This window comes from Oryctolagus cuniculus, chromosome 17, assembly GCF_051225735.1.
Source record: "Oryctolagus cuniculus isolate XC-2025 breed Fujian yellow rabbit chromosome 17, ASM5122573v1, whole genome shotgun sequence".
Lineage (NCBI taxonomy): Eukaryota > Metazoa > Chordata > Mammalia > Lagomorpha > Leporidae > Oryctolagus > Oryctolagus cuniculus.
In genome coordinates, this window is record NC_142883.1 from 22,523,599 (window position 1) to 22,548,454 (window position 24,856).

At 41.4% G+C, this 24,856-nt stretch overlaps 1 protein-coding gene across 4 annotated transcripts in view; it reads left to right on the forward strand.

The window, feature by feature from the left end:
• The window catches only part of IKZF3 (IKAROS family zinc finger 3), a 119,313-nt gene that overhangs the window by 39,739 nt on the left and 54,718 nt on the right, over nt 1-24,856 (forward strand). For all 4 annotated transcript variants that reach the window (XM_008271418.5, XM_089318048.1, XM_089318049.1 and 1 more), the window contains exon 3: nt 1,600-1,701. In XM_008271418.5, the coding sequence (XP_008269640.1) occupies nt 1,600-1,701 (102 nt within the window). The remainder of the gene's footprint in view (nt 1-1,599; nt 1,702-24,856) is intronic.

Consider the following 24,856-nt stretch of genomic DNA (forward strand, 5'->3'; position numbering starts at 1 on the left):
TGGAGCTAAGCTGCTTCAAAGCCAGGAGCCAGGAGCTTCTTCCAGGTCTCCCACATGGATGCAGGGGCCCAAGGACCTGGGCTATCCTCTGCTGCTTTCCCAGGCTCATTAACAGGGAGCTGGATCAAAAGTGGAGCAACCAGGACTTGAAGTGGCATCCATGTGGGATGCTAGTGCTGCAGGCTAATGCTTTAACCCTTGTGCCACAGCAGCAGCCCTATTTGCTGATTATTTAAACATGCTTCTATTATATTTGCTCCCTTTTACTTATGAACTCCCAAAATACTTTGTGCTTTCTTCAGTCCTTTTCTAAGTCTACCTTGCATTGTGATTGTGGGCTTCTCTTACTTATAGCTGCTAAATGTAAGCTCCTTGAGAACAGGCATAATAACTAATATATATAGCCTTGCTAGCATTTAGTAAATGTTCAAATAAATAAAGGAACTTGAACTTGGCACCCAATAGAGTTGCATTTCTGATGTGAACAGAGGGAAAAATAGGATTTCTTTTAAAAAAAAGATTTACTCATTTTTATCTGAAAAAAGTTACAGACAGACACACAGAGAGATCTTCCATCTGTTGGTTTACTCCCCAGATGGCTGTGATGGCCAGAGCTGGGCCAGGCTGAAGCTAGGAGCCAGGAACTTCGTTGAGGTCTCCCACTTGGGTGCAGGGGCCTAAGCACTTGGGCCGTCTTCTGCTGCCTTCCCAGGCACACTAGCAGAGAGTTAGGTCAGAAGTGGAGCAGCTGGGAATCTAACTAGTGCCCATAAGCGATGCCAGAATTGTAGGTGGTATCTTAACCCTCTATGCCACAATACCAGCCCCAGGGAAAATAGGATTTCAAATACAGAAGCTTACTGGCTTCCTCTTAGAAAAACATTCCTCCCAAATTGAATTATGCCAGTGTTTTCAGGCATAACATTTCTCATGATTACATATTAATTATATTTCTTAGACATAAATAACAGTAGCATCCTACTAAATATTGTGAGTTATACCAATGGAGGCAGAGTTTCTATCCAGAAAGAATGTACATGTAGTTTTTAAAAAATTTATTTTCACCTGTTTGAAAGGCAGAGTCAGAGCAAGAGTGAGAGAGATATTCCATCTGTTGGTTCACTCCCCCAAATGACCACAATAGCCAGGGGAAGGCTAGGTCAGGCCAAAGCCAGGAATTAGAACTCCATCCAGATCTCCCATGTAGGTAGTAGGGACCTAAGCACATAAGCTGTCCCTACTTCCTCCAACGATTCGTAGTTGTAAGCTGGATCAAAAGCTGAGTAGCTGGGACTTGAAGTGACCCTCCCATATGGGATTTAGGCATCAAAGAGGCAGTTTAACCCATTGTACCACAATACCCACCCCCATAAGTGCATTTTTGACTCAGGTGAAAGTATGCAGGCAAATTGTGTATAATGGAAAGATGCATGAACCCTGAGCAGTTCTAAACCTCAAGAGTTTTCACATATCCCTCCTGGGTATATGTGAAGTGGCTGTGTGAAGCTCAGCTTTCATTGAAGGTCTACTTGATACTTATACATATTCATAAAAATCCTTTTAAGTTGACTGCATATGTAAAACTATTTTGTCTTTTAGAAAGCCCAGCAGTTTTGAATGACTACAATTTAACCAAATGTCACGAAATAGAAAATGTGGACAGTACAGAAGGCCCAACCAATGAAGATGAAGATATGGGAGGTGAGCCATAGTGGAAAAACTAAAATCTAATGGTTATAGATTTGGGTAAGGCTTAGTAAGAAGAAGAAACCAGCTCTTCAAGGAAAACTTGCTTTTATAGGTTTAGTTAAGAGTGATTTCTTTTAATTTCACAAATATTTGCATTTAATAGTCTGTTACAGAATATTAGCAAATTTTGAGAATGTAAGGTATCTATATTGTGCTCAAATTGTATTAACTTTATTTTTTTTAAAAATAACATTCAATTTACTCTTTTTCCACTAAAAACAGTAATACAAGTTCATTATAGAAAATTTGGTTGTTTTTCAAAACTTAACAACCAATTCTTCAAGTCTCCAGACAACAACTGGGTGTCCAGCAGTTCACTTCAATTCAATTCTGACACTCCCAGAGTTAGCACAGACTGTACAGCTTAAGGAATCAGTCCCACAAAACAGTCCCCACTTCAGATGTCAGTCTCAAGTTCCAGATGCCCAGGTAACCTACACTTCTGTCCAATGTGGCCACAAAGTTGGGAGTCCTCACAACCTGCCCCTCACTGAGGTTCAGTAATTTTCTGGGATGACTCACAGAACTTGTCATATAACCTCTTTGTTCATTCTTTACCCCCAGCTATTGTTCATCCTTTTCTCTGAACTTTTGTACCTTTGGCAGAAACGTTAAGTTCACTTATACTGTACTGGTCTAGAGTGAAAGCATTAGCAAGTATTCCTCTATTTTTAAAAATTAATTAATTGATTGATTTTTAAAGGAATACAAATTTCATAGCTACAACTTTAGGAATATAGTTATTCTTTCCACCATACCCATCCACCCACCCATACTCCCACCCCTCCTCCTCCTCCCTCTCCCCTTTCCAGTCCCATTTTCCATTAAGATTCATTTTCAATTAACTTAGTACACAGAAGATCAACTCTATACTAAGTAGATTTCAACATTTTGCACACACTCAAAAAAAAAAAAAAAAAAAACCTGAGACCTAGTTTTACAGTTAACTCTCATAAAATAACTCACTGAGGACAGAGGTCCTGCAAGGGGAGTTAGTACACAGTGACTCCTGTTGTTAATTTTTTTAAAGATTTATTTATTTATTTGAAAGAGTTACACAGAGAGAGAAGGAGAAGCAGAAAGAGAGAGAAAGAGAAAGAGAGAGAGAGAGAGGTCTTCCATCTGCTGGTTCACTTCCCCAGTTGGCCACAATGGGTAGAGCTATGCTGTTCCAAAAGTAGGAGCCAGGAACTTCTTCCAGATCTCTCACATGGGTGCAGGGGCCCAAGGACTTGGGACATCTTCTACTGCTTTCCCAGGCCATAGCAGAGAGCTGGATCAGAAGTGGAGCAGCCAGGACTTGAACTGGCACCCATATGGGATGCCAGCACTGCAGGCAGTGGCTTTACCTGCTGTGCCAAAGTGCCAGCCCCTCCTGTTGTTAATTTAACAATTAACAATCTTTTGTACAATGTCAGTGACCATCTGAGGCTCTTGACATGAGCTTCCTATGCTATGGAAGCCTTTTGAATCCACAAACTCTGTCAGTATTTAGACAAGGCCATAAGCAAAGTGGAAGTTCTCTCCTCCCTTTAGAGAAAAGTACATCTTTCTTTGATGGCCACTTCTTTCTGCTGGGGTCTCACTCACAGAGATCCTTCATGTAGAACATTTTTTGCCACAGTGTCTTGGCTTTCCATGCCTGAAATGCTCTCTTGGGCTTTTCAGCCAGACCAGGAAACCTTAAGGGCTGATTCTGAGGTCAGAGTGTTACTTAAAGTGATTTTCATTCTATGAGTCTGCTGTGTGGACTGCTTCCCATGTTGGAACATTCTCTCCTTTTTAATTCTATCTGTTATTATTACCAGACACTTGATCCTATTTAGATGACTATTGTAATATGTTTATATCCTATTTATATGACCACTATTTATATGTTCACTTTAACACTATATGATCACTTTAACAGCTATGATGGCATTTTTACCACCCAGCTTAATGGGATTTGAGGTCCCATGACAAATTTTTAAGCTGTACCCTTAGAAGTAAGTTTATAGGAATGTATGCAGGACTATACAATTTTCACAATTACAAACTTACTCTTCCCTCTCTCGTTCCCACTCTTATTTTTCACTGAGATCCATCCTCAATTGACTTTATACACATTTGATTAACTCTGTGTTAAGAGTTCAACAAATAGTATGAAGAAAAAAAGCAGAAAACAGAAACAACAAAAATAAACTTCCTCGATAGTCAAGACAAGGGCAGCTCAAGTCATCCCTTCTCAAAGTGTCAATTACACTTATACAGATTTGATTTTAGGTGTTCTATTAGTTCTCAGAGATCAGGGAAAACATATAGTATTTGTCCCTTTAGGACTGGCTTATTTCAATAAGTATGATGTTTTTCAGATTTATCCATTTTGTTGCAAATGACCGGATTATATTATTTTTACCACTATGTATTATTCCATAGTGTACATATCCCATAATTACTTTATCTGGTCTTTGGTTGACAGGCATTTTGGTTGATTCCATGTCTTAGCTATTGTGAACTGAGCTACAATAAACATAGGGGTGCAGGTAACTTTTATATTTACTGATTTCATTTCCCTTGGGTAAATTCCCAGGAGTGGGATGGCTGGGTCATATGATTTTTGAGGTATCTCCATACTATCTTCCATAGTGGCTTTACCAGCTTACATTCCCATCAACACTGGATTAGGGTACCTTTTTCCCCAAATCTTCACCAGCATTTGTTGTTTGTTGATTTCTGTATGAAAGCCATTCTAACTGGGGTGAAGTGAAACTTCATTGAGGTTTTGATTTGCATTTCCCTGATGGCTAGTGATCCTGAATATTTTTTCATGTGTCTGTTGGCCATTTGGATTTCCTCTTTTGAAAAATGTCTGTTTAAGTCTTTTGCCCATCTCTTAACTTCATTGTTGGTTTTGTTGTTGTGGAGTTTCTTAATTTCTTTATATATTCTGACTATTAAGCCTTTATCAGTTCCATAGTTTGCAAATAATTTCTCCCATTCTGTCAGTTGCCTCTTCACTTTCCTGAATGTTTCTTTTGCAGTACAGAAACTTCTGAATTTGATGTAATCCCATTTGTTAATTTTGGCTTTCACTGCCTGTGCCTCTGGGGACTTTTCCAAGAACTCTTTGCCTATGCCAATGTCTTGCAGGGTTTCCTCAATGCTTTCTAATAATTTGATGGTATTGGGTCATTGATTTAGATCTTTAATCTGTTTCGAGTGGATTTTTGTGTAAGGTGTAAGCTAGGGGTCTTTCTTCATCCTTCTACATGTGGGGACCATTTGTTGAAGAGATCGTCCTTGCTCCAGGGATTGGTTTTAGCTCCTTGGTCAAATACAAGTTGATTGTAGATGCTTGGATTGATTTCTGGCATTTCTATTCTGTTCCATTGGTCTATCCATCTGTTTTTGTACCAGTACCAGGCTGTTTTGATTATAACTGCCTTGAAGTATGTCTTGAAATCTGGTATTGTGATGCCTCTGGCTTTGTTTTTGTTGTATAAGATTGCTTTATAAATTGTATAAGCTACTTGAGGTATCCTGTGTTTCCATGTGAATTTCAGCATCATTTTTTCTACATCTGAGAAGAATGTCTTTGGTATTTTGATTGGTATCACATTGAATCTGTAAATTGCTTTTGGAAGAATGGGCATTTTGATGATATTGATTCTTCCAACCCATGAACATGGAAGACTTTTCCATTTTTTTTGTATCTTCTTCTGTTTTTCTTTTTCTTTAATGTTTGTATTTCTCATTGTAGAGATCTTTGACATCCTTGGTTAAATTTAGTCCAAGGTATTTGATTTTTTTTTTAGCAATTGTGAATGAGATTGATCTTAGAAGCTCAATATCAGCCTTGGTATTGTCTGTGTATACAAAGGCTGTTGATTTTTGTGTATTGATTTTATATCCTGCTACTTTAACAAACGCTTCTATGAGTTCCAATAGTCTCTTGGTAAAGTCTTTTGGATCCCCTATATATAAAATCATGTCATTTACAAATAGGGATATTTTGACTTCCTCCTTCCAAATTTATATCCCCTTGATTTCTTTTTCTTACCTAATGGCTTTGACTAAAACTTCCAGGACTATATTGAATAGCAATGGTGAGTGTCTGGTACTGGATCTCAGTTGGAATGCTTCCAACTTTTTCCCATTCAATATAATAGGCTGTGGGTTTGTCATAAATTGCCTTCATTGTGTTGAGGAATATTCCTTCTATACCCAATTTGCTTAGAGTTTTCATCATGAAAGGGTGTTGTGTTTTATCAAATGCTTTCTCTGCATCTATTTAGATAATCATATGGTTTTTGTTCTTCAGTTTGTTAATGTGATGTATCACATTGATTGGTTTGCAAATGTTGAACAATCCCTGCAAATCAGGGATAAATCCCACTTGGTCTGGTGGATGATCTTTCTGATGTGTTGTTGGATTCGATCAGCTAGAATTTTGTTGAGGATTTTTGCATCTATGTTCATCAGAAAAATTGGTCTGTAGTTCTCTTTATTGCATCTTTTTCACGTTTAGGAATTAAGGTGATGCTGACTTCATAGAAAGAATTTGGGAGGATTCTACATTCCCTTTCAATTGTTTTGAATACCTTGGGAAGAATTGGAGTTAGTTCTTTAAATGTCTGGTAGAATTCAGCAGCAAAGCCATCTGGTCCTGAGCTTTTCTTTATTGGGAGGCTCTTTATTATTGATTGAATTTCTGTCTGGTTATTGGTTTCTTTAAGTTTTCTATGTCTTCATGACTCAATTTAGGCAGGTTTCATGTATCCAGGAATCTATCCATTTCTTCTAGGATTCCTGGTTTGTTGGTATACGGCTCTTTAGTAATTTCTGATGATTCTTTTTATTTCTGTGTTGTCTGTTATTACATTTCTTTTTTCATCTCTAATTTTATTGATTTGGGTCTTTTCTCTCCCTTTTTTTGGTTAGTTGGGCCAAATAGTGTGTCAATTTTATTTATTTTTTCAAAAAACCAGCTCTTCATTTTACTGATCATGTATATTGTTTTTTAATTCAATTTTGTTTATTTCTTCTCTAATTTTAATTATTCTTTTTCTCCTACTAGATTTGAGTTTGGTTTGTTGTTTGTTGTAGATCTTTGAGATGCACTGATAACTCATTTATTTGGTGCCTTTCCAATTTCTTGATGTAGGCACCAATTGGAGGGTGAACCAACGGCAAAAGGAAGACCTTTCTCTCTGTCTCTCTCTCTCACTGTCCACTCTGCCTGTAAAAAAAAAGAAAGTAGGGTATTGAAGTCCCCCATTACTATTGTATTGGAGTCTATGTCTCCCTTTAGATCCTTTAACATTTCTTTTAAATAGCCAGGTGTCCTGTAATTAGGTGCATATATGTTTATAATAGTTACAGTTTCCAGTTAAATTGATCCCTTAATCATTACATAGTCCCCTTCTTTGTCTTTTTTAACAGTTTTTGTGTTAAGGTCTATTTTGTCTGGTATTAGGATGGCTCTCCCAGTTCTTTTTGGGTTTCTGTTGGCATGGAATCTCTTTTTCCATCCTTTCACTTTCAGTCTGCATGCATCTTTGTTGGTGAGATGTGTTTCTTATAGACAACAAATAAATAGGTTTTGTCTTTTAATCCATTCAGCCAGTCTGTGTCTTTTAACTGACGAGTTGAGGCCATTTACATTCAAGGTGACTATTGATAAGTAATAACTTTGCCCTACCATTTTTCCAAAAATATTCCTATTTTTTACTTTGAATTTCCTTTGATCTTTTATTGGGAGGTTTTCTTCCTTTACCCTCTTTTGTAGTGATGACCATGCTTCTGTATTTTTGTGTGCAGCAATCCTTAAGCATCTTTTGTAGGGCTGGATGGGTGGTGACAAGTTCTTTCAATTTCTGTTTGTTATGAAAGGTCTTTATTTCACCTTCATTCATTAATGAGAACCTTGCAGGGTATAGTATTCTGGGTTGATGGGTTTTTTCTTTTAATACTTGGAATATATCTCACCATTCTCTCCTGGCATATAGGGTTTCTGGTGAGAAATCTGCTGTGAGTCTAATTGGAGATCCTCTGGAAGTAATCTGGCATTTCTCTCATGCACATTTTATAATCTTTTCTTTATATTTTACTGTGGTGAGTTAGATTACAATGTGTCATGGTGAATATCTTTTCTGATCATGTCTATTAGGGATTCTATGTGCTTCTTGTACTTGGATGTCCCTTTCTTTTTCCATTAGGGAAGTTTTCTGTTATTTCACTAAAAAGGCCTTCTAATCCTTTCTCTCTTTCCATGCCTTCAGGAACTCCTAGAACCTGTATGTTGGGTCGTTTGATAGTATCCTGTAGATTCCTAACAGTGTTTTTTAGTTTTCTAATTTCCTCATCTTGTCTTTGGTTTGACTGTATAACTTCCTGTGCTTTGTCTTCTAAGTCAATATTCTTTCTTTTGCTTCACTGATCCTGTTGTTAAGACTTTCCACTGCATTTTTTATTTATTCTAATGAATTATTCGTTTCATTTTGATTTCTCTTTAAGATCTCAATTTCATGGGAGAAATTTTCTTTCATGTTATGTACGGATTTCAGTAGTTCATGCATTTGCTTTTGATTACTTCTATGTAATCTTATGACCAACTTTTTGAATTCCATTTCTGGCATTTCTTCAATCTCATCATCTTCACAATCTAGTATTGAAGTGTTGTATTCTTTTGGGAGCATCATATTGTCTTCCTTATTCTTATTTCTTGAATCAACCCATTTGTTATTTGGCATTTGTGGAGATACTCCTTTGTTTCTTCTTTGTTTTTTTCACTGTGGTGGCTTTTATCTTTGTACTATGCCTCGTTAATAAGTGGAGTGTCTTCTTTCAGTGAATATCTAGAGGCTTGTGGTGGGTATGGCCAGGGAACTGTTCAGTTTTCCAGAGTGAAGGGCATGTCTAAGGTGACACACCCAGGTTTGGCACAGTAAATCTCTTTATTTTTTTTTTTTATCAGAAGGGGGATTTATTCTGCTCAACTGAGCTCCTCTCCTCAAAGGAGACCTGAGCACTAGCCCCAGTGGGTATAATATTCTTCCCCTCTGCCCCAAGGACCACACAAAGGCTATATGCAGTCCTCAGTATAAGCTCAGATTCCCCAGCAATGTCCCTCAGCAGGTAACCAGGAAGCCCTGAGCATGTGGAGTCTCCTACAGTGACTGCCCAAAGTCCTAGCTGCACTGTGAGTCCTCCCACACAGTCTCAGTTTTTTTTTTTTTTTCACAGTCCTGGCACGCAAGCCTCCCATAGTCACAAGCACCCAGTCCCCTGTTAGTTCTCCCCACCAGAGTCAGGAGTCTCCACCCAGCTGGTTGCTGGGCATGGACAAGAGCTGGCACAGCTGTTACATATGTCCAAAATGGCACCACTCTATTGGCTTGTTATAGGACACCATTGTAAGGTGATCAGGGAGAGAGAAGCATGTCCTTCCTTTTTTTTTTTTTTTTTGCTCTTCTCTAGTTTGGTGGGTACACCATCTCTCGTGGGGCTCCAAGCTGGATTCCCTCTAGGTTCTTCCTGCAGCTCTATAACCAGGGGCTTGGGCTGCTGCAGTCTGGTCTTACCTCACTCTCCAATGCTGGTGCATAGGCTGTCAGCTGCTGGGGTCCTGAGCTGTGGGCATCCACGCCTTCCATGTAGGTCCACTGTGTCCCTCTGATTTTTATATTTTCCTCTGCTGTTTTCTCCCTAACTCTTCCCCGAGAGTGCACTCTTTCTACTTTTTTTAAAACTATCTTCTCCTAGACTACAGCGGTAAGCTCCCTCCCTACTCTGCCATCTTGGAAGCTCTGGAATTTTGATCCCTTCTTCTCTTCTTATAAGATAAAGTTACACGGTGGAGAACTAGTAGGCTACATTTGCCACCAGGCAATATAACTGCACACACTGTTAACCCCAGTTTCGCTAGGTGGGATGAGGGCACAACTTGCTTCATTCAGGCCTTTAGAAATTCTGACATAATTGTCTAAAACTATAGTTGCAGTTTGTTGCTTAGAAAGCATCTTTATTTCTAGCACTTACAGTTGTACCCTCCCCCTAATCTTGGAAACACCACATCTAATAGGAAAGAAAAAGTTGAAGTAATGTTTGGAAGGAAAAAACAAAGGATAATCATCATGCCAGTGTCCTCCTCCACCCCTTCCTCCCTTAATCCACCAATAAAACAGGGAAATCCACCTGGTGGAGATACTCTTTAGCTCATGTTGAATGTGAGCACACACACTCATGAAAATATGTAAACTGCCCTTCATGCCTCTATCTTAACCTGTCTTAGATAGTGTTTCAGTTGGCCACTTCAGTTCTCTATCCGACAGTTACTCTAAGTATATCTCTTTATCCATCATTTGACATTATGGGATATACATAAAGAATATTCCTTGAACTGAGGAAATGTGATTCTGTGGTCAAAATTGGTGAGGTATCTTCTGTTCTGATTCTTTTATGGTACTCTTGGCCATTTCTATCTACCACCAGTAAGGAAAGCCCAGCCCAGGGTCACTGTTTATCCCTGGCATGTGTAGTCCCTGGGGCTACCAGCATTGATCCTTCAATGTAATTGACTTCCCAATGCTGTGTGAGGCCTTCCCCGAGGGAACCTTCTCCATAGACAGTCTGTATCTCTGTTTCTCTTGTTGGCAGACAGAACCATCTGTTGGCATTTTGTGCCTCGGAGGGTGCAAGAGGAATACATCTCAATTTAGTGCACCTTCCTCATTGTTGCAGCACATCTTACCACATCAACTCATTCATGGACCGAAGTGGTAGCTCAAGGAAGCACACTGTGATGTCTGTTCATTGGTTCTAATCACAGTCCAGATTTGGAAAGTTCTTTTTCTGAGCATTTACCTGGCCTGCTTTAATACACCCATCAGATTCCTATAGTGGTTTTCATAGGGTTGTATCCCATACAGGAGTTGTGTTAATAAGCCAAATTTCCATTGCCCTTCTGCCTTACCATGTGGCCAGGCTCCTTGGCCATTTCTCTTGAATTGGTAGAAACTGAAACATAAGAATATTTACTTTGATTTAGTTCTTCCATCACTGCTAGGTATTTCAGCCCATTGAGATTATTTATTTTTACCTTCTTAAATCAGAGTGGTGGTATTCCAAGCAATATGTTGTCCCTTTAACTGCTGCCTACAAATAGAACAGCTCTTTGTTGGTTAGTTAAAGGTTACTTCATACAGCACTGCCCAATTGATGACAGAATCTGACACAGTTCTGAAGTCAGTTCTAAAGGAAAGAGGCTCATTGCTTGTATTTTTTTCTGCCATTCCCTGTATAAGCCATTTCTATTTTATAATGGAACTTTTCCAAGCACTGTCCAGAAATGTTAAGTGTTTCTTTGATGTCACCTAAGACATCATGGATAATTGAGAATTTGAGGGATTCTTTTTGTACTTTAGTAATAGGGACAATTTAAATTAATAGCAGTCTAGTAATTGCCTCTCAAGTGGAAATTCTCTAGCCCAAAGTCTCAGCTCATTGCTGGGAAGCATTCACAGGCTTTTGGCATAAGTCCTTGTCTATATTTTGTATAGAGCTATTGCAGACAATGTGTCCATACTACACTCTTAAGTTCTCTTCTACACTGAGTGAGCTCAGGCCATCTTAGTCATTTCCATTTCACATCTAGTTAATATTGCCTGAAGGGCAGATTCACATGCCTCTGTTTTGCAGAAACAGTTCCCCAGGCAGACACAATGTCTATCCCCATAACACATTCAGGTAAAAGAGACTGAACCATTTCAAATAAAGTTTCTTCCTAACTTTCATGTTAATCTCATCAACTCATTTTTCTAACTGCAGCCTCTGCTGGGACTTCATCAACAGGCTTTGTTTGTATAATACTAGGTATTATAGGAAGTGTTCCTTAGTCATGACCTAACATCCATTCCCCCCAAAAAAATCAGGCAAGGGAGATACAACCTCTTCACATAGAACTGGTTTAAACCTTCCAATTTTCATCTGAATTTCCACCTTAATCATGTCAACCCTTACAATTTTTGTATTCTCTCAGTCTAACTTGAAGCCCCTGTTAGGCTTTGCCAATAAGTTTTGTTACCATAGTGTACAAAGTTCCCACATCAAGAAGTCCCACAAGTGGCCGGCACCGCGGCTCACTAGCACTGCGGCGCTGGCATCCCGGGTTCTAGTCCCGGTTGGGGTGCCGAATTCTGTCCCGGTTGCTCCTCTTCCAGTCCAGCTCTCTGCTGTGGCCTGGGAAGGCAGTGGAGGATGGCCTAAGTGTTTGGGCCCTGAACCCGCATGGGAGACCAGGAGGAAGCACCTGGCTCCTGGCTTCGGATCAGAGCAACACACCGGCCATAGTGGCCATTTGGGGAGTGAACCAATGGAAAAGGAAGACCTTTCTCTCTGTCTCTGTCTGTCTCTCTCTCACTGTCTAACTCTGCCTGTCAAAAAAAAAAAAAAAAAGAAGTCCCACAAGCTTTTCTTCTCTACCATCTGACCCGTCTTAGCCCTTCATGTGCAAAAGGCTTTTAGGTCCCTGGTGAGGGATTAAGCCAAGGAACCTTGGCCTTTTTTTTTTCAATCTTTGTCATGATTACCCTGTCATTGTCCAGACCATTTCATATCAGATTTCTTATTGTAGTCTTTGCTTTCTGGCTTTAAACTTTTTTTCCAAACTGGAGTAGATTGAGTGAACTTGTTTGGAGCCATTTAGTGTAGGGGAACTAATAAGGGATTCCCTTTGGTTGTCCCAACTTGTAATAGTGCTATGTTAAGACCTTTGTTTGAATTCCATCAATGTCTTTCATTTTTTGCATGTCTATTTATTTATTTATTTGAAAGGCAGAGTTACAGAGGTAGAAGCAGAGAGAGAGAAGAGGAGAGAGAGAGAGAGAGCGATGTCTTCCATCTGCTCCCCAAATGGCTGCAACAGCTGGAGCTGGGCCGATCAGGAGTCAGGAACCTGTGGCTTCGGATCAGCATGGTGCGCCGGCTGCAGTGCGCCGGCCACAGCGGCCATTGGAGGGTGAACCAACGGTAAAGGAAGACCTTTCTCTCTCTGTCTCTCTTTCTCTCTCACTGTCCACTCTGCCTGTCAAAAAATAAAAAATAAAAATAAATAAATAAATAAAAGAAGTCAGGAACCTGGCGCTTCTTCCAGGTCTCCCACATGGGTGCAGGGGCCCAAACTTGAGCCATCTCCTACTGCTTTCCCAGGCCATGGCTGGATTGGAAGTGAAGCAGCCAAGCCATGAACTGGCACCCATATGGGATGCCAGCACTGCAGGTGGTGGCTTTACCAGCTACACCACAGCACCAGCCTCTTTTCTTATGTCTTTTTTTTTTTTTTAGATTTATTATTTATTTGAAAGACAGAGTTACAGAGAGGTAGAGGCAGAGAGAGAGAAATCTTCCATCTGCGGGTTCATTCCCCAAATGGCTACAATGGCTGGAGCTGGGCTGATCCGAAGCCAGGAGCCAGGAGCTTCTTCTGGGTCTCCCACATGAGTGCAGGGGCCCAAGGACTTGGACCATCTTCTACTGCTTTCCCAAGCCATAGCAGAGAGCTGGATCGGAAATAGAGCAGCCAGGACTTGAAATGGCACCCATATAGGATGCCGGCACTGCAGGCACTGGCTTTACCCACTATGCCGCTGCACCAGCCCCTCCTATGTCTTAAAAACTTCACCCTGCTGGAAATTTATTCTCTGGGAATGAGTCACTCTCCCCCTTGTTTTCCCTTTGTTTCACCCTATCAAGGGTTCCTTTATTCACTTTATTTCTTAATACTCATTTTAAAAATGTCCACTTTGATGGCTGAGTCCTTTGACTCTTCCCATCTTCTTGTTAATTAAACGGAAAATCTTGTTAGCGTCTATAAGACACATGAGGGAGGCCGGCACCATGGCTCAACAGGCTAATCCTCCGCCTAGCGGCGCCGGCACACCGGGTTCTAGTCCCGGTCGGGGCGCCCGATTCTGTCCCGGTTGCCCCTCTTCCAGGCCAGCTCTCTGCTATGGCCCGGGAGTGCAGTGGAGGATGGCCCAAGTGCTTGGGCCCTGCACCCCATGGGAGACCAGGAGAGGCACCTGGCTCCTGGCTTCAGATCAGCACAGTGCGCCGGCCGCCGCACGCTGCGGCCATTGGAGGGTGAACCAACGGCAAAGGAAGACCTTTCTCTCTGTCTCTCTCTCTCACTGTCCACTCTGCCTGTCAAAAAAAAAAAAAAAATGGCACATGAGGGGAAGCTAAGACATTCTTCTTGGACTGTGACTCAGTTTTGCAACAGTGAAGTCACATGGCCTATCCTTGCAAAGGGGACCCCATGTGCCAACTATATTTTTTTGGCTTCTATATTTGCCTATTTGACATCCATTCATCATTTTATATCTTATTTTCTGTATTCTTGCTGCTCTGGCATTGGGGTCTTACAGACCTAGGAAGAGGCTATTCTGCTGAGGGTTAGCCAATTGTGAACAATAGTGGAGGGCTCGGGTGTGAATATACTTTATATATATACAAGCCAAGTCCATACCTGAATCACTTCCCTATCCACTTCTCACACACCAAGGCAATATTTCTCCCTCCCCTAAATCATGCTAGGGCCATCCCAAACAACTATAGACTATCCCTAATCCCCAAAGCCCACCGGAATTGCTCAAATCAGATTAACCAATATTAAACTGTTTACCTTGCCCAACTTTGTCTTTCCCACAAAAGCCCCAACAAAGGTTCTGGCCTAAGCTTTTCCTTGTTCCTCTTTTTTTTTTTTTTTTTTTTTTTTTTTTTACAGGCAGAGTGGACAATGAGAGAGAGACAGAGAGAAAGGTCTTCCTTTGCCGTTGGTTCACCCTCCAATGGCCGCCGCGGCCGGCGCACCGCGCTGATCCGATGGCAGGAGCCAGGAGCCAGGTGCTTTTCCTGGTCTCCCATGGGGTGCAGGGCCCAAGCACCTGGGCCATCCTCCACTGCACTCCCTGGCCACAGCAGAGAGCTGGCCTGGAAGAGGGTCAACCGGGACAGAATCCGGCGCCCCGACCTGGACTAGAACCCGGTGTGCCAGCGCCGCTAGGCAGAGGATTAGCCTAGTGAGCCGCGGCGCCGGCCATTCCTTGTTCCTCTTTTCTGCCTCCTGACCAACCCCCAACACTGGTGCTTTCCTTTGTGACCCCACGTGGCGTACAGTGACCCTTCTCTCTGGGACCCTTCTTCCTTTCAAGCTTTGTTCTTGCTTTTCTGTGACCATACATACCTTACCATGCCATATCCAACATGTGCATCCTTAACTGTGGAATTTACCATGACCTAGGAAATGGACATAGTCAGTGGGAGAATACCCAGATTCTCGTAAAGCTAGTCCCACATGACTTGTATATGAAGCATATTAGCTGCTTCACTTGGGGTGTTCCACTTAGTATTTATTTATAGGAGGAGTCAGACACTGTCCTTTCTCGGAGTTAACAGATCTTGTAGTGACTTTTATCTTGTTCACCAGACTAGCTGTTCCCTTGGGAATGACTTGCTGTGTGTTTAGATCACATATTGCAGGGGTGGGGACCATCCTACCTATGGGCTGCATGAAGCCTGTGAAGCCATTTGGTATGGCCCTGCCAAGGCAGTCTCAGGTGGGACTAGAAATTCAATATATCTATAGCAGGCCAATTTTTTTTAAATTATTTTTTTGACAGGCAGAGTGGACAGTGAGAGAGAGAGACAGAGAGAAAGGTCTTCCTTTTTGCCGTTGGTTCACCCTCCAATGGCCGCCGCGGCCAGCGCGCTGCGGCCGGCGCACCGCGCTGATCCGATGGCAGGAGCCAGGAGCCAGGTGCTTTTCCTGGTCTCCCATGGGGTGCAGGGCCCAAGCACCTGGGCCATCCTCCACTGCACTCCCTGGCCACAGCAGAGAGCTGGCCTGGAAGAGGGGCAACCGGGACAGAATCCGGCACCCCAACCGGGACTAGAACCCGGTGTGCCGGCGCCGCTAGGCGGAGGATTAGCCTAGTGAGTTGCGGCGCCGGCCAGCAGGCCAATTTTTAAGTTGATAATTTTTTATGACCCACAAATGATGTTATAAGTATCCAAATGGCCCTTGGCAGAAAAAAGCTTCCCCACCCCTGGTGTATTGTTCCATCATTAGCTGTGGATCCTGTTTCAAGCTAAACACGCTCTTACACTCCTCAGCATTTAAATAATTAAATGCCACCCCTAAAGTAGTTATTCTCACCATACATTTTAGTACCTGTTGTTAAGGAAGCTGATAATACAGTTCTATAAAATATGGTAACTCCTTTCCACTATCCTCCTTGGTTTCAGTTGTTGCTGGGTTTTATCATCTCCAAACTGGACCACCTTCTTTAGTTAGTTAGTTTTTCTTTTCCTTCCTTCCTTCCTTCCTTCCTTCCTTCCTTCCTTCCTTCCTTCCTTCCTTCCTTCCTTCCTTCCTTCCTTCCTTCCTTTCTTCCTTTCTTCCTTTCTTCCTTTCTTCCTTCTTTTTTGGATCACCTTCTTGGTAATCAGAGGTCTCACAGGTATTCTCTGTTGTTCCCACATACTTCTTTGCCTTAGACATTGTTTCTAGTGTAATATGCAAAGCTCAGGCTGATTGGAATCTGTATTTGGTCCAACATAAATATCCAGCCAAATGCCCTCTTTTTCTTTCATTTTAACTGTTACAGGTAAGAGTAACCAAAGGATTATGTATTTCACTATTTTCTTATTAGTTTTAAGTTCCTTATGTATCCAGTGAACCAAATCCCTGGGAATTGGATCTCTCTGTAAATTCCACTGATAAATTTTCCCTTTAGTAACTGATCACAGTGAAGCTGCTACTGCATATCATGGGTGCCCATATAGCCACCCAGGAATCATCCCCTACCCTTTGAACCCCCCCCCCTTCAAATCACATGTTTCTTTAAGCGAGAGCTGGCATACCAAATCCCATTTTTGACAATTCTGGGATATTTTCCAATACCAATAACCATGTCTGTAGTCTATAGTTCAATTGTTGTATCCAACAATTCAAGTCTGAGACTAACTCCTGGAGTTAATGCAGATCCCACAGGTTAAGAGCTTAGATCCCCTGAGACTGCTGTCATTCCTGTCAGTTACCAGTACTAAGTCTCACGTTACTTGCACTTCTGTACAACTTGGACAGACTTGGGGTTCTCACAACCCTTCCTCATATTTGATAATTTGCTAGAATGATTCACAGAACTCAGGATATCACTTTACTAATACTGGTTTATGATTCGAGATAAAACTCAGGAACAGCCAAGTGGAAGAGCTGCATAGGGCAAGATATGGGGAAAAGAGGGGCAGAGCTTACATGCCCTCTGAAGCATGCCACCCTCACTGTGTCTCGATGTGGTCCCCAACCTGGAGGTTTTCTGATTCCTTATTCAAGAGTTTTTATAAAACACAGTTTCCAGGATGGCACTGTGGCATAGTGGGTAAAGCCACCACCTGCAATGCTGGTATCCCAAATGGGCACCAGATCAAGTCCTGGCTGCTCCACTTTCTATCCAGCTCCCTCCTAATGTGCCTGGGAAAGCAGCAGAAGATGGCACAAGTACTTAAGCCCCTGCACCTATGTGGGAGACCCAGAAGAAACTCCTGGCTCCTGGCTTCAGATCAGCCCAGCCCCAGCTGTTGCAGGCATTTGAAGAGTAAACTAGAGGATAGAAGATCTCTGTCTCTGTCTCTCCCTCTCTATTTCTCTGTAACTGCCTTTCAAATAAATAAATAAATCTTTAAAAAATACAATTTCCAACCCTCCTCCACTCTCCAGAGATTAATGTATGTAGCTGGGAATTCTAATCTTTTAGTTACTTTTTTTAAAAGATTCATTTTTATTTATTTGAAAGACAGAATTACAGAGAAAGGTCTTCCATCCGGTGGTTCACTCCCCAGATGGCCACAACGGCCAGAGCTGCGCTGATCTGAAGCCAGGAGCCAGGAGCTTCTGGATCAGAAAAGGAGCAGCCGGGACTAGAACCTGCACCCATATGGGATGCCGGCGCTTCAGGCCAGGGCGTTAACTCACTGTGCCACAACACTGGCCCCTCTTTTAGTTACTTGATCTTTCTGGTGACTATCCCCATTCTGAGGCTATCTGGAAGCCCCAGTCTAAGTCACCTCATTAGCATAAATTCAGGGCTATTGAAAGGGGCTTGGGCAGACATTATGGCACAGCTGCTTGGGAAGCCCACATCCCAAATCAGAGTGCTGGTTCAAATCCCAGCTACTCCACTCTTCTGATCCAGCTTCCAGCTAATGCACCTGGGTGGCAGCTGATGATGGTGCAGTTACTCTTCCTTCCTTCATCCTTCCCTCCCTCCCTCCCTTCCTTCCTTTTTCATTTTTTTCTTTTTAAAGATTTATTTATTTGAAAGGCAGAGTAACACAGAGAGAAGGGGAGAGAGAGAGAGAGAGAGAGAGAGAGAGAGAGGGAAATTGATTTTGTATCCACTGGTTCACTCCCTAAATGGCCACAATGGCTGCAGCTGGCCAAAGCCAGGAACCTAGAATTCCATCTGGGTCTTCCACGTGGGTGGCAGGAGCCAAGCACTTGGGCCATATTCTGCTGCTTTCCCAGGCACATTAGCAAAGATCTGGGTTGGAAGCAGAGCAGCTGGAACTCAAACCTGTGCTCCAATATGGGATGTCATGCTGCAGGCAACAGCAACTTGGCCCAATGTTCCACAGTGCCAGCCCCTGCTTTGGTTCTTGCCACCCGTGCGGGGCCCTGAATGAAGTTCCTACTCCCGGCTTTGGCTTGGCCTAGCCCAAGCTGTTGAGAGCCTTTAGGGAGTTAACCAGAAGACGAAATATCTCTATCACTCTCTCTTTCCTCTTTGTCACTCTATCTTTCAAATAAATAAATAAATATTTAAAAAGGGGGGGGGCTTGTTATGAATAATAATTTAGGAAGTTCCAAGGATTTTAGGAGCTCTGTACCCAGAACAGGGAACAGAAACAAAGACCAACTATATTTTTATGTTATACTATAGTTTGGAAAGTTCACTGAAATAGAGAAAAAAAAAAGTCCACCTGTATCCTACCACTCAAAAGTAGTCTTTATTAGCTTTACAGAATACTTACATCCAGGCTTTTTTGGGTGAATTTTAAGTACTCTCCCTATGTTGATATTACTCACATTTTATGCTAATATTTATGTTGATAAACATAATTGCTATTGCTTTAGGAGTGTCACTCAGCTCTCATCTTACATGTCATTTCTGCAGAGAGGGTTTCCTTGACAACCCAGTTACTATTTTAACACAGCACCTTACTTTAATTCTTTACATACACTTATCTCAGGTAATTTTGGAGTTTTATTTGTTTATTATTTCTCTTCTTCCTTTCTTCATTAACTAGGATGTTGGGCTATCTTTTTCACTGCTAGCTAGTTGTAACTTCTAGAACAGTAGTTGGCCAGTAGTAGACATGCAGTAAATACTTACTGAGTAGTGACTTAACGAAAGTCCTAGGTTAATTGTATGTAGGTTTATAAGTGTTTCTTTTAAGAAAAAAAAGATTTATTTTATTTGAAAGAGAGAGAGAAGGAGAGAGCAAGAGAGCGAAAGAGAGAGAGAGAGAGAGAGAGATCTTTCATCTGCTCATTTACTCCTCAGATGGCTACAACCATCTGGGCTAGGCTAGGCCAAAGCTGGGATCCAGGAGTTTCTTCTGGGTCTCCCACATGTATGGCAGGAGGCCAAACATTTGGGCCATCTTCTGCTGTTTTTCCTAGGCCATTAGCAGGGACCTGGATCTGTATTGGAAGCAGAGCAGCCAGGACACAAACTAGCACCCGTATGGGATGCCAACATCACAGTGGCAGTGTTACCTGTTATGCCACAAAACTGGGCCCAAGTGTATTTCTTTCTTTTTTTTTAGGATTTCTTTTATTTATTTGAAAGACAGAGTTACAGAGAAATATAGAGACACAGAGAAAGAAAGAGAGAGAGAGAGATCTTCCATCCACTAGTTCACTCCCCAAATGGTCGCAATGGCTAGAGCTAGACTAATCTGAAGTCAGGAAGCAGGAGCTTCCTCCGAGTCCCCCACATGGGTGCAGGGACCCAAGGACTTGGGCCATCCTCTGACACTTTGCAAGGTGCAGTAGCAGAGAACTAGATTGAAAGTGGAATAGTCAGGACTCAAACCAGTGTCCATATGGGATGCCGGCACTGTAGGCTGAGGCTTAATCCCACTCTGCCACAGTGCCAGCCCTCCATGTGTATTTCTTAGAAGAGGAAAAGAAGTTTCTCAGTGTCTGTTTCTTTTGTTTTAGATTTTTTATTTATTTGAGAGAGAGAGAGAGAGAGAGAGAGCGCGCACACGCGCTCGTGCGAGAGACTGAAAGGAGATCCTTTCTGCTGGTTCATTCCCAGATACCTGCAATGTTTGGGGCTGGGCCAAAGCCAGGAGCCAGAAACACTGTCCAGATCTCCCATGAGGGTATCAGAAAACCCATTATTTCAGCCATCTTCACAAGGTCTGCATTAGCAGGAAGATAGAGTCAGAAGTTAGAACTATGAATGAACCTAGGCACTCTGATATGGGATGTGGACATTTTCATTGTTAGGCTAAATGCTTACCTCTGTAATTAGATTTCTTAAGGAAACAAAAAATGAAGTTCTTTGTCTAAAACTTCTGAGATTCAAATCACAGCTTCAACTAACATTCCAGCACTGCCGAGCTATACATTAATTTGTACCAGTTTTTAACCACAGAGACAGAAAAATGCCACCTGGCACAGGATGTGGTCATTTGTGCTGAGGAAAGGCATGTAGTATATGAGCTTTATGCAGCTTCTTGAAGGTGACATCCCTGGAGTCATACTCCAAGTGAGGCACATGATAGCTGCCTTTGGTGTGCATTTTTCTGGGATAGAATTTTGTGTTTAAACTTAATAGTGAAGTTTGTATTTAAACATAATAGTGATTCTTATACAACTGTTGGTCTGTGAATCTACAATTTGTTTTTTTTTCCCCCCAAAGAAACCTTTAATTTAAGGAATACAGACTTCATGCATTTCATAAGTACAACTTTAGGAATATAGTGGGAATCTACAATTTATGTTGGAGTTTTCTCTGGGTTCAAAAATAGGCTATAAGTTTTCAGGTAGTTGAGGAAAAAAAGAAAAAATTAAGTACCTAAATGTAAACAGGAAACCAAATAATTTCTGTTCAACAGTAGGAATTTCAAACAAATATTGTAAAAATCCAAGTGATGCAGCATCTCCTTAGGAATCCATACAACAGACTGTAGGCCTCTGTACATTTTGATCCTGCTTATGATGCCCCTACCTAAGTGTTACCCAAGAGAAAAGAGAGACAGAGATTTAGTCTTTGTGGTTCATGCAGTTTGGGCCCTCTTTGACTAATGGAGCTGCCTTTGCCATGTCTATCACCTTACCTCTAGCTGCATGGCAATAGATTTATAAAATGTCTATATGGACATGTTTTTCCCAATTGCCAGTGGCCTGGAAATGTCATGTAGTTATATATATATATATAACTTATATATTATATATATAACTTATATATATTATATAATATATAGTATATTATAAATATATTATATATTATATATTAATATATAATATATATTAAATAAAATAATATATATTATTTTATTTAATTGAAAGACAGAATTACAGAGAGAGGTGGAGCCAGAGAGAGAGAGAGAAAGAGAGAGAGGGGTCTTCCATCCTCTGGTTCACTCCCAGATGACTGCCAATGACCAGAGCTGAGCTGATCTGAAGCTAGGATCAGGAAACTAGGAGCCAGGAACTTCCTCTGGGTCTCCCACGCAGGTGCAGGAGACCAAGGACTTGGACCATCTTCTACTGCTTTCCCAGGCCATAGCAGAAAGCTGGATTGGAAGTAGAGCAGCTGGGACTCAAACTGGCACCCATATGAGATGCTGGCGCTGCAGGCTGGGGCTTTAACCCGCTGCACTACAGTGCTGGCCCCATCTTGATAAAGATTAGAAGATATGATCAATCCTTCTAAATATTTTGAAAAAGAAAGAAGAAACAGTTCTTTTCTCTAAGACTCATGTAGAAAGAAATGAATAGGCTAATTTAATGCTGAAAGATTATTCCATTATTTCATGATTAATCTCCAAACTGATCATTGTACTATTAATGTTGAAACTTAATCTGGGTCATATATATCTTTGAAAAAAGTTATTACCAGGACCCTGCTTCTTAAAAAAGATATAATATGATGAGTACATATAAATTATACATGCTAAATTATAAAAACAACAGAGCTGAAAAGTAGCATTGTCTGATAGAAGATAGACCTATTACATAATAAAGTACTTTGTCCAAATGCAGCATGGGGAGACATTAAGCTAGAATTAAGATTATACTTTTAAAGGTGATTAAAGAAAGTTAGCTATAAGGGAATAACAATAATTAAAAAACATGCCTTAGAGGATCCTATTCTATGTTGCTTAATAGAAGCATTTTTAAAAAAAGCTTTACTCAAAAAAAAGAGAGATTTATTTGAAAGGTAGAGTGTCAGAGAAAGAGGGAGAGACAGAGAGATTTTCCATCCACTGGTTTACTCCCAAAAATTTAAACTAACTGGCCAAAGCACTGGTGATATTTATATCAACTCCAGTTTATTTCTACCAGGAGGCCTTTTTACACTATCCCAACTCCCCCACTGTAATCTTAGATCTGAGTTTATGGAATTAGTATTAGTTTGGATTAGTATTTGTTTAAACATCTAATTGTGTTTTATCTGGAATTATTTTTGCATGACAAGTTTTTACTCCTTTACATTATACATTTTTTGTAAAAAAAAAAAATCCTGAGTAGCCCACATTCACATATTTCTAAAAATGCTTACCTATAAAGTGAGGTGATCCAATTGGTGAAAAGTACAGGGGCCAGCACTGTGGCATAGCAGGTAAAGCCACTGCCTGCAGTGCCAGCATCTTATATGGGCACCAGTTCAAGTCCCAGCTGCTCCTCTTCCGATCCAGCTCTCTGCTATGGCCTGGGAAAGCAGGAGAAGATGGTCCAAGTGCCTGGGTTCCTGTACCCATGTGGGAGACCCAGAAGAAGCTCCTGGTGCCTGGCTTCAGATTGGTGCAGCTCCAGCCTTTGCGGCCATCTGAGGAGTGAACCAGCGAATGGAAGACCTCTCTCTCTCTCTCTTTCTGCCTCTCCTTCTCTCTCTGTGTAACTCTGACTCTCAAATAAATAAAAATCTTAAAAAAAAAAAAACTACAAGAAATGAAGGAATTTGGAGTTCTTTTGCCAGAAGAACTTTTGCCAGAAGAAAACTTCTGTGAACAATTATTATTTCTCCTTTTCCTAGTGACCAATTGTAACGGTCTTAACATAGATCTTGAACAGTAGGAAATAACGCAGGAATGCCCAAGTGTTTTTTTTGTTTTGTTTTTTGTTTTTTTGGCATCCCATGAGTGCTGGGAATAGATAGGCACTTCACTGAATATATAGTGTATTGGGACCTTCTTTGATATAAAATGTCACCGAGATCCTGTAATGTCAAAAGCAAAAGTTAAAGCCATGTAACATCTCCTAAGAAACAATATCCCTATTGTTTATATCAGGCTTGCTGTCACAGAAGCATACATTAAAATAAAAGCCTGTGGATGTCAGGACTAGAGGCAAGATGTGTTTAATCTTAGTGCACCCAGGGATAGAACTAGATAGAGGTGAGACATGTGATTGTGGACTGTTATGTGCCTGAGGTAGAACTCCCACATCTCTGCTTCAGTCCTTCTTCTGAAAGTGGATTCCTCTCACTGCCATTTCCATTTAGAGACAGGAGGGAAAGATTCCACCAGGAGCCTGTGTTTTTTGTGTTTGCATTTGCCAATAGCATTATTGCTTGGCTACTCACCCCCTGCATTTAACACTCTACTGGCTCTGTTTTCAGCAGTCCCTATCAGCCACCATCTCTATCTACATAAGCCCTTTGTTCTGGAGCTGCTATAGGGGCCAAAAGTACACAATGTACCTCGATTCCCATCAACATCAGCTGTTCAGGCTGCTCAAGTTGCAATTTACCCTTTGTGTTAGTTTTTTAAGGCTTCTGTAACATTCAAATTGAGTGGCTTAAAGTAACAATTTTTTTCTCTCACAGTCCTGGAGGTTAGAAGTACAAATTCAAGGTGCTGGCAGGAGCATCCTCCCTTTAAAGGCTCTAGGAAAGAATGCTTCCTTACCTCTTTATAGTTTGTGATGGTCCTTGGCAGTCCTTCGATTGTGACTCTGTAACTCATATCTCTGCCTCTGTTGCCACATGGCCTTCTTCCCCATGTGTATCTCTGAGTTCTTTCCTTTTATAAAGATTCCAGTATTGGATTTAGGGCCCACTGTAACCCAGTGTGACCTCATCTTAACTAATCACATCTATTTCCAAATAAAGTCACTTTTTTTTTAAGGGTTAGTTATTTGAAAGGCAGAGTTAGAGAGGCAGAGGCAGAGGCAGAGAGTCTTCCTTCCACCGATTTACTCCCCAAATGGCCACAATGGCTGGAGCTGGGTCAATTGAAAGCCAGGAGCCTGGAGCTTCTTCAGATCTATGGATGCAGGGATTCAAGGACTTGGACCATCTTCCACTGCTTTCTCAGGCACATTAGCAATGAGCTGGATCAGAAGTGGAACAGCTGGGACCGTAACTGGCGCCCGTATACCATGCCGGCGCTGCAGGTGGCAGCTCTACCCACTACACCACAGTGCCAGCCCTGATAAAGTCACATTCTGAGGTTCTAGGCAGATGTGAATTCAGTGCATTGTACCCTTCATCTATCTGCTGCCTCTTGACAACCAAATATGAAGCACACCTGACATACATTATGAATAGATTTCTTTTTAATTAATTGTACAGTGGTAGCCAATCAATGTATTTATTTAATTACTTCTGTCACGTAAGAGTTATGTCTGAGTTAATTGAATTTGATATTTTTGATATTTTAGCAATATAGGTGCTTAGATAGATAATAACTTTAATTAGAAAACTTGCTGAAGGCCGGCGCCGCGGCTCATTAGGCTAATCCTTGCCTTGCGGCGCCAGCACACCAGGTTCTAGTCCGGGTCGGGGCGCCGGATTCTGTCCCGGTTGCCCCTCTTCCAGGCCAGCTC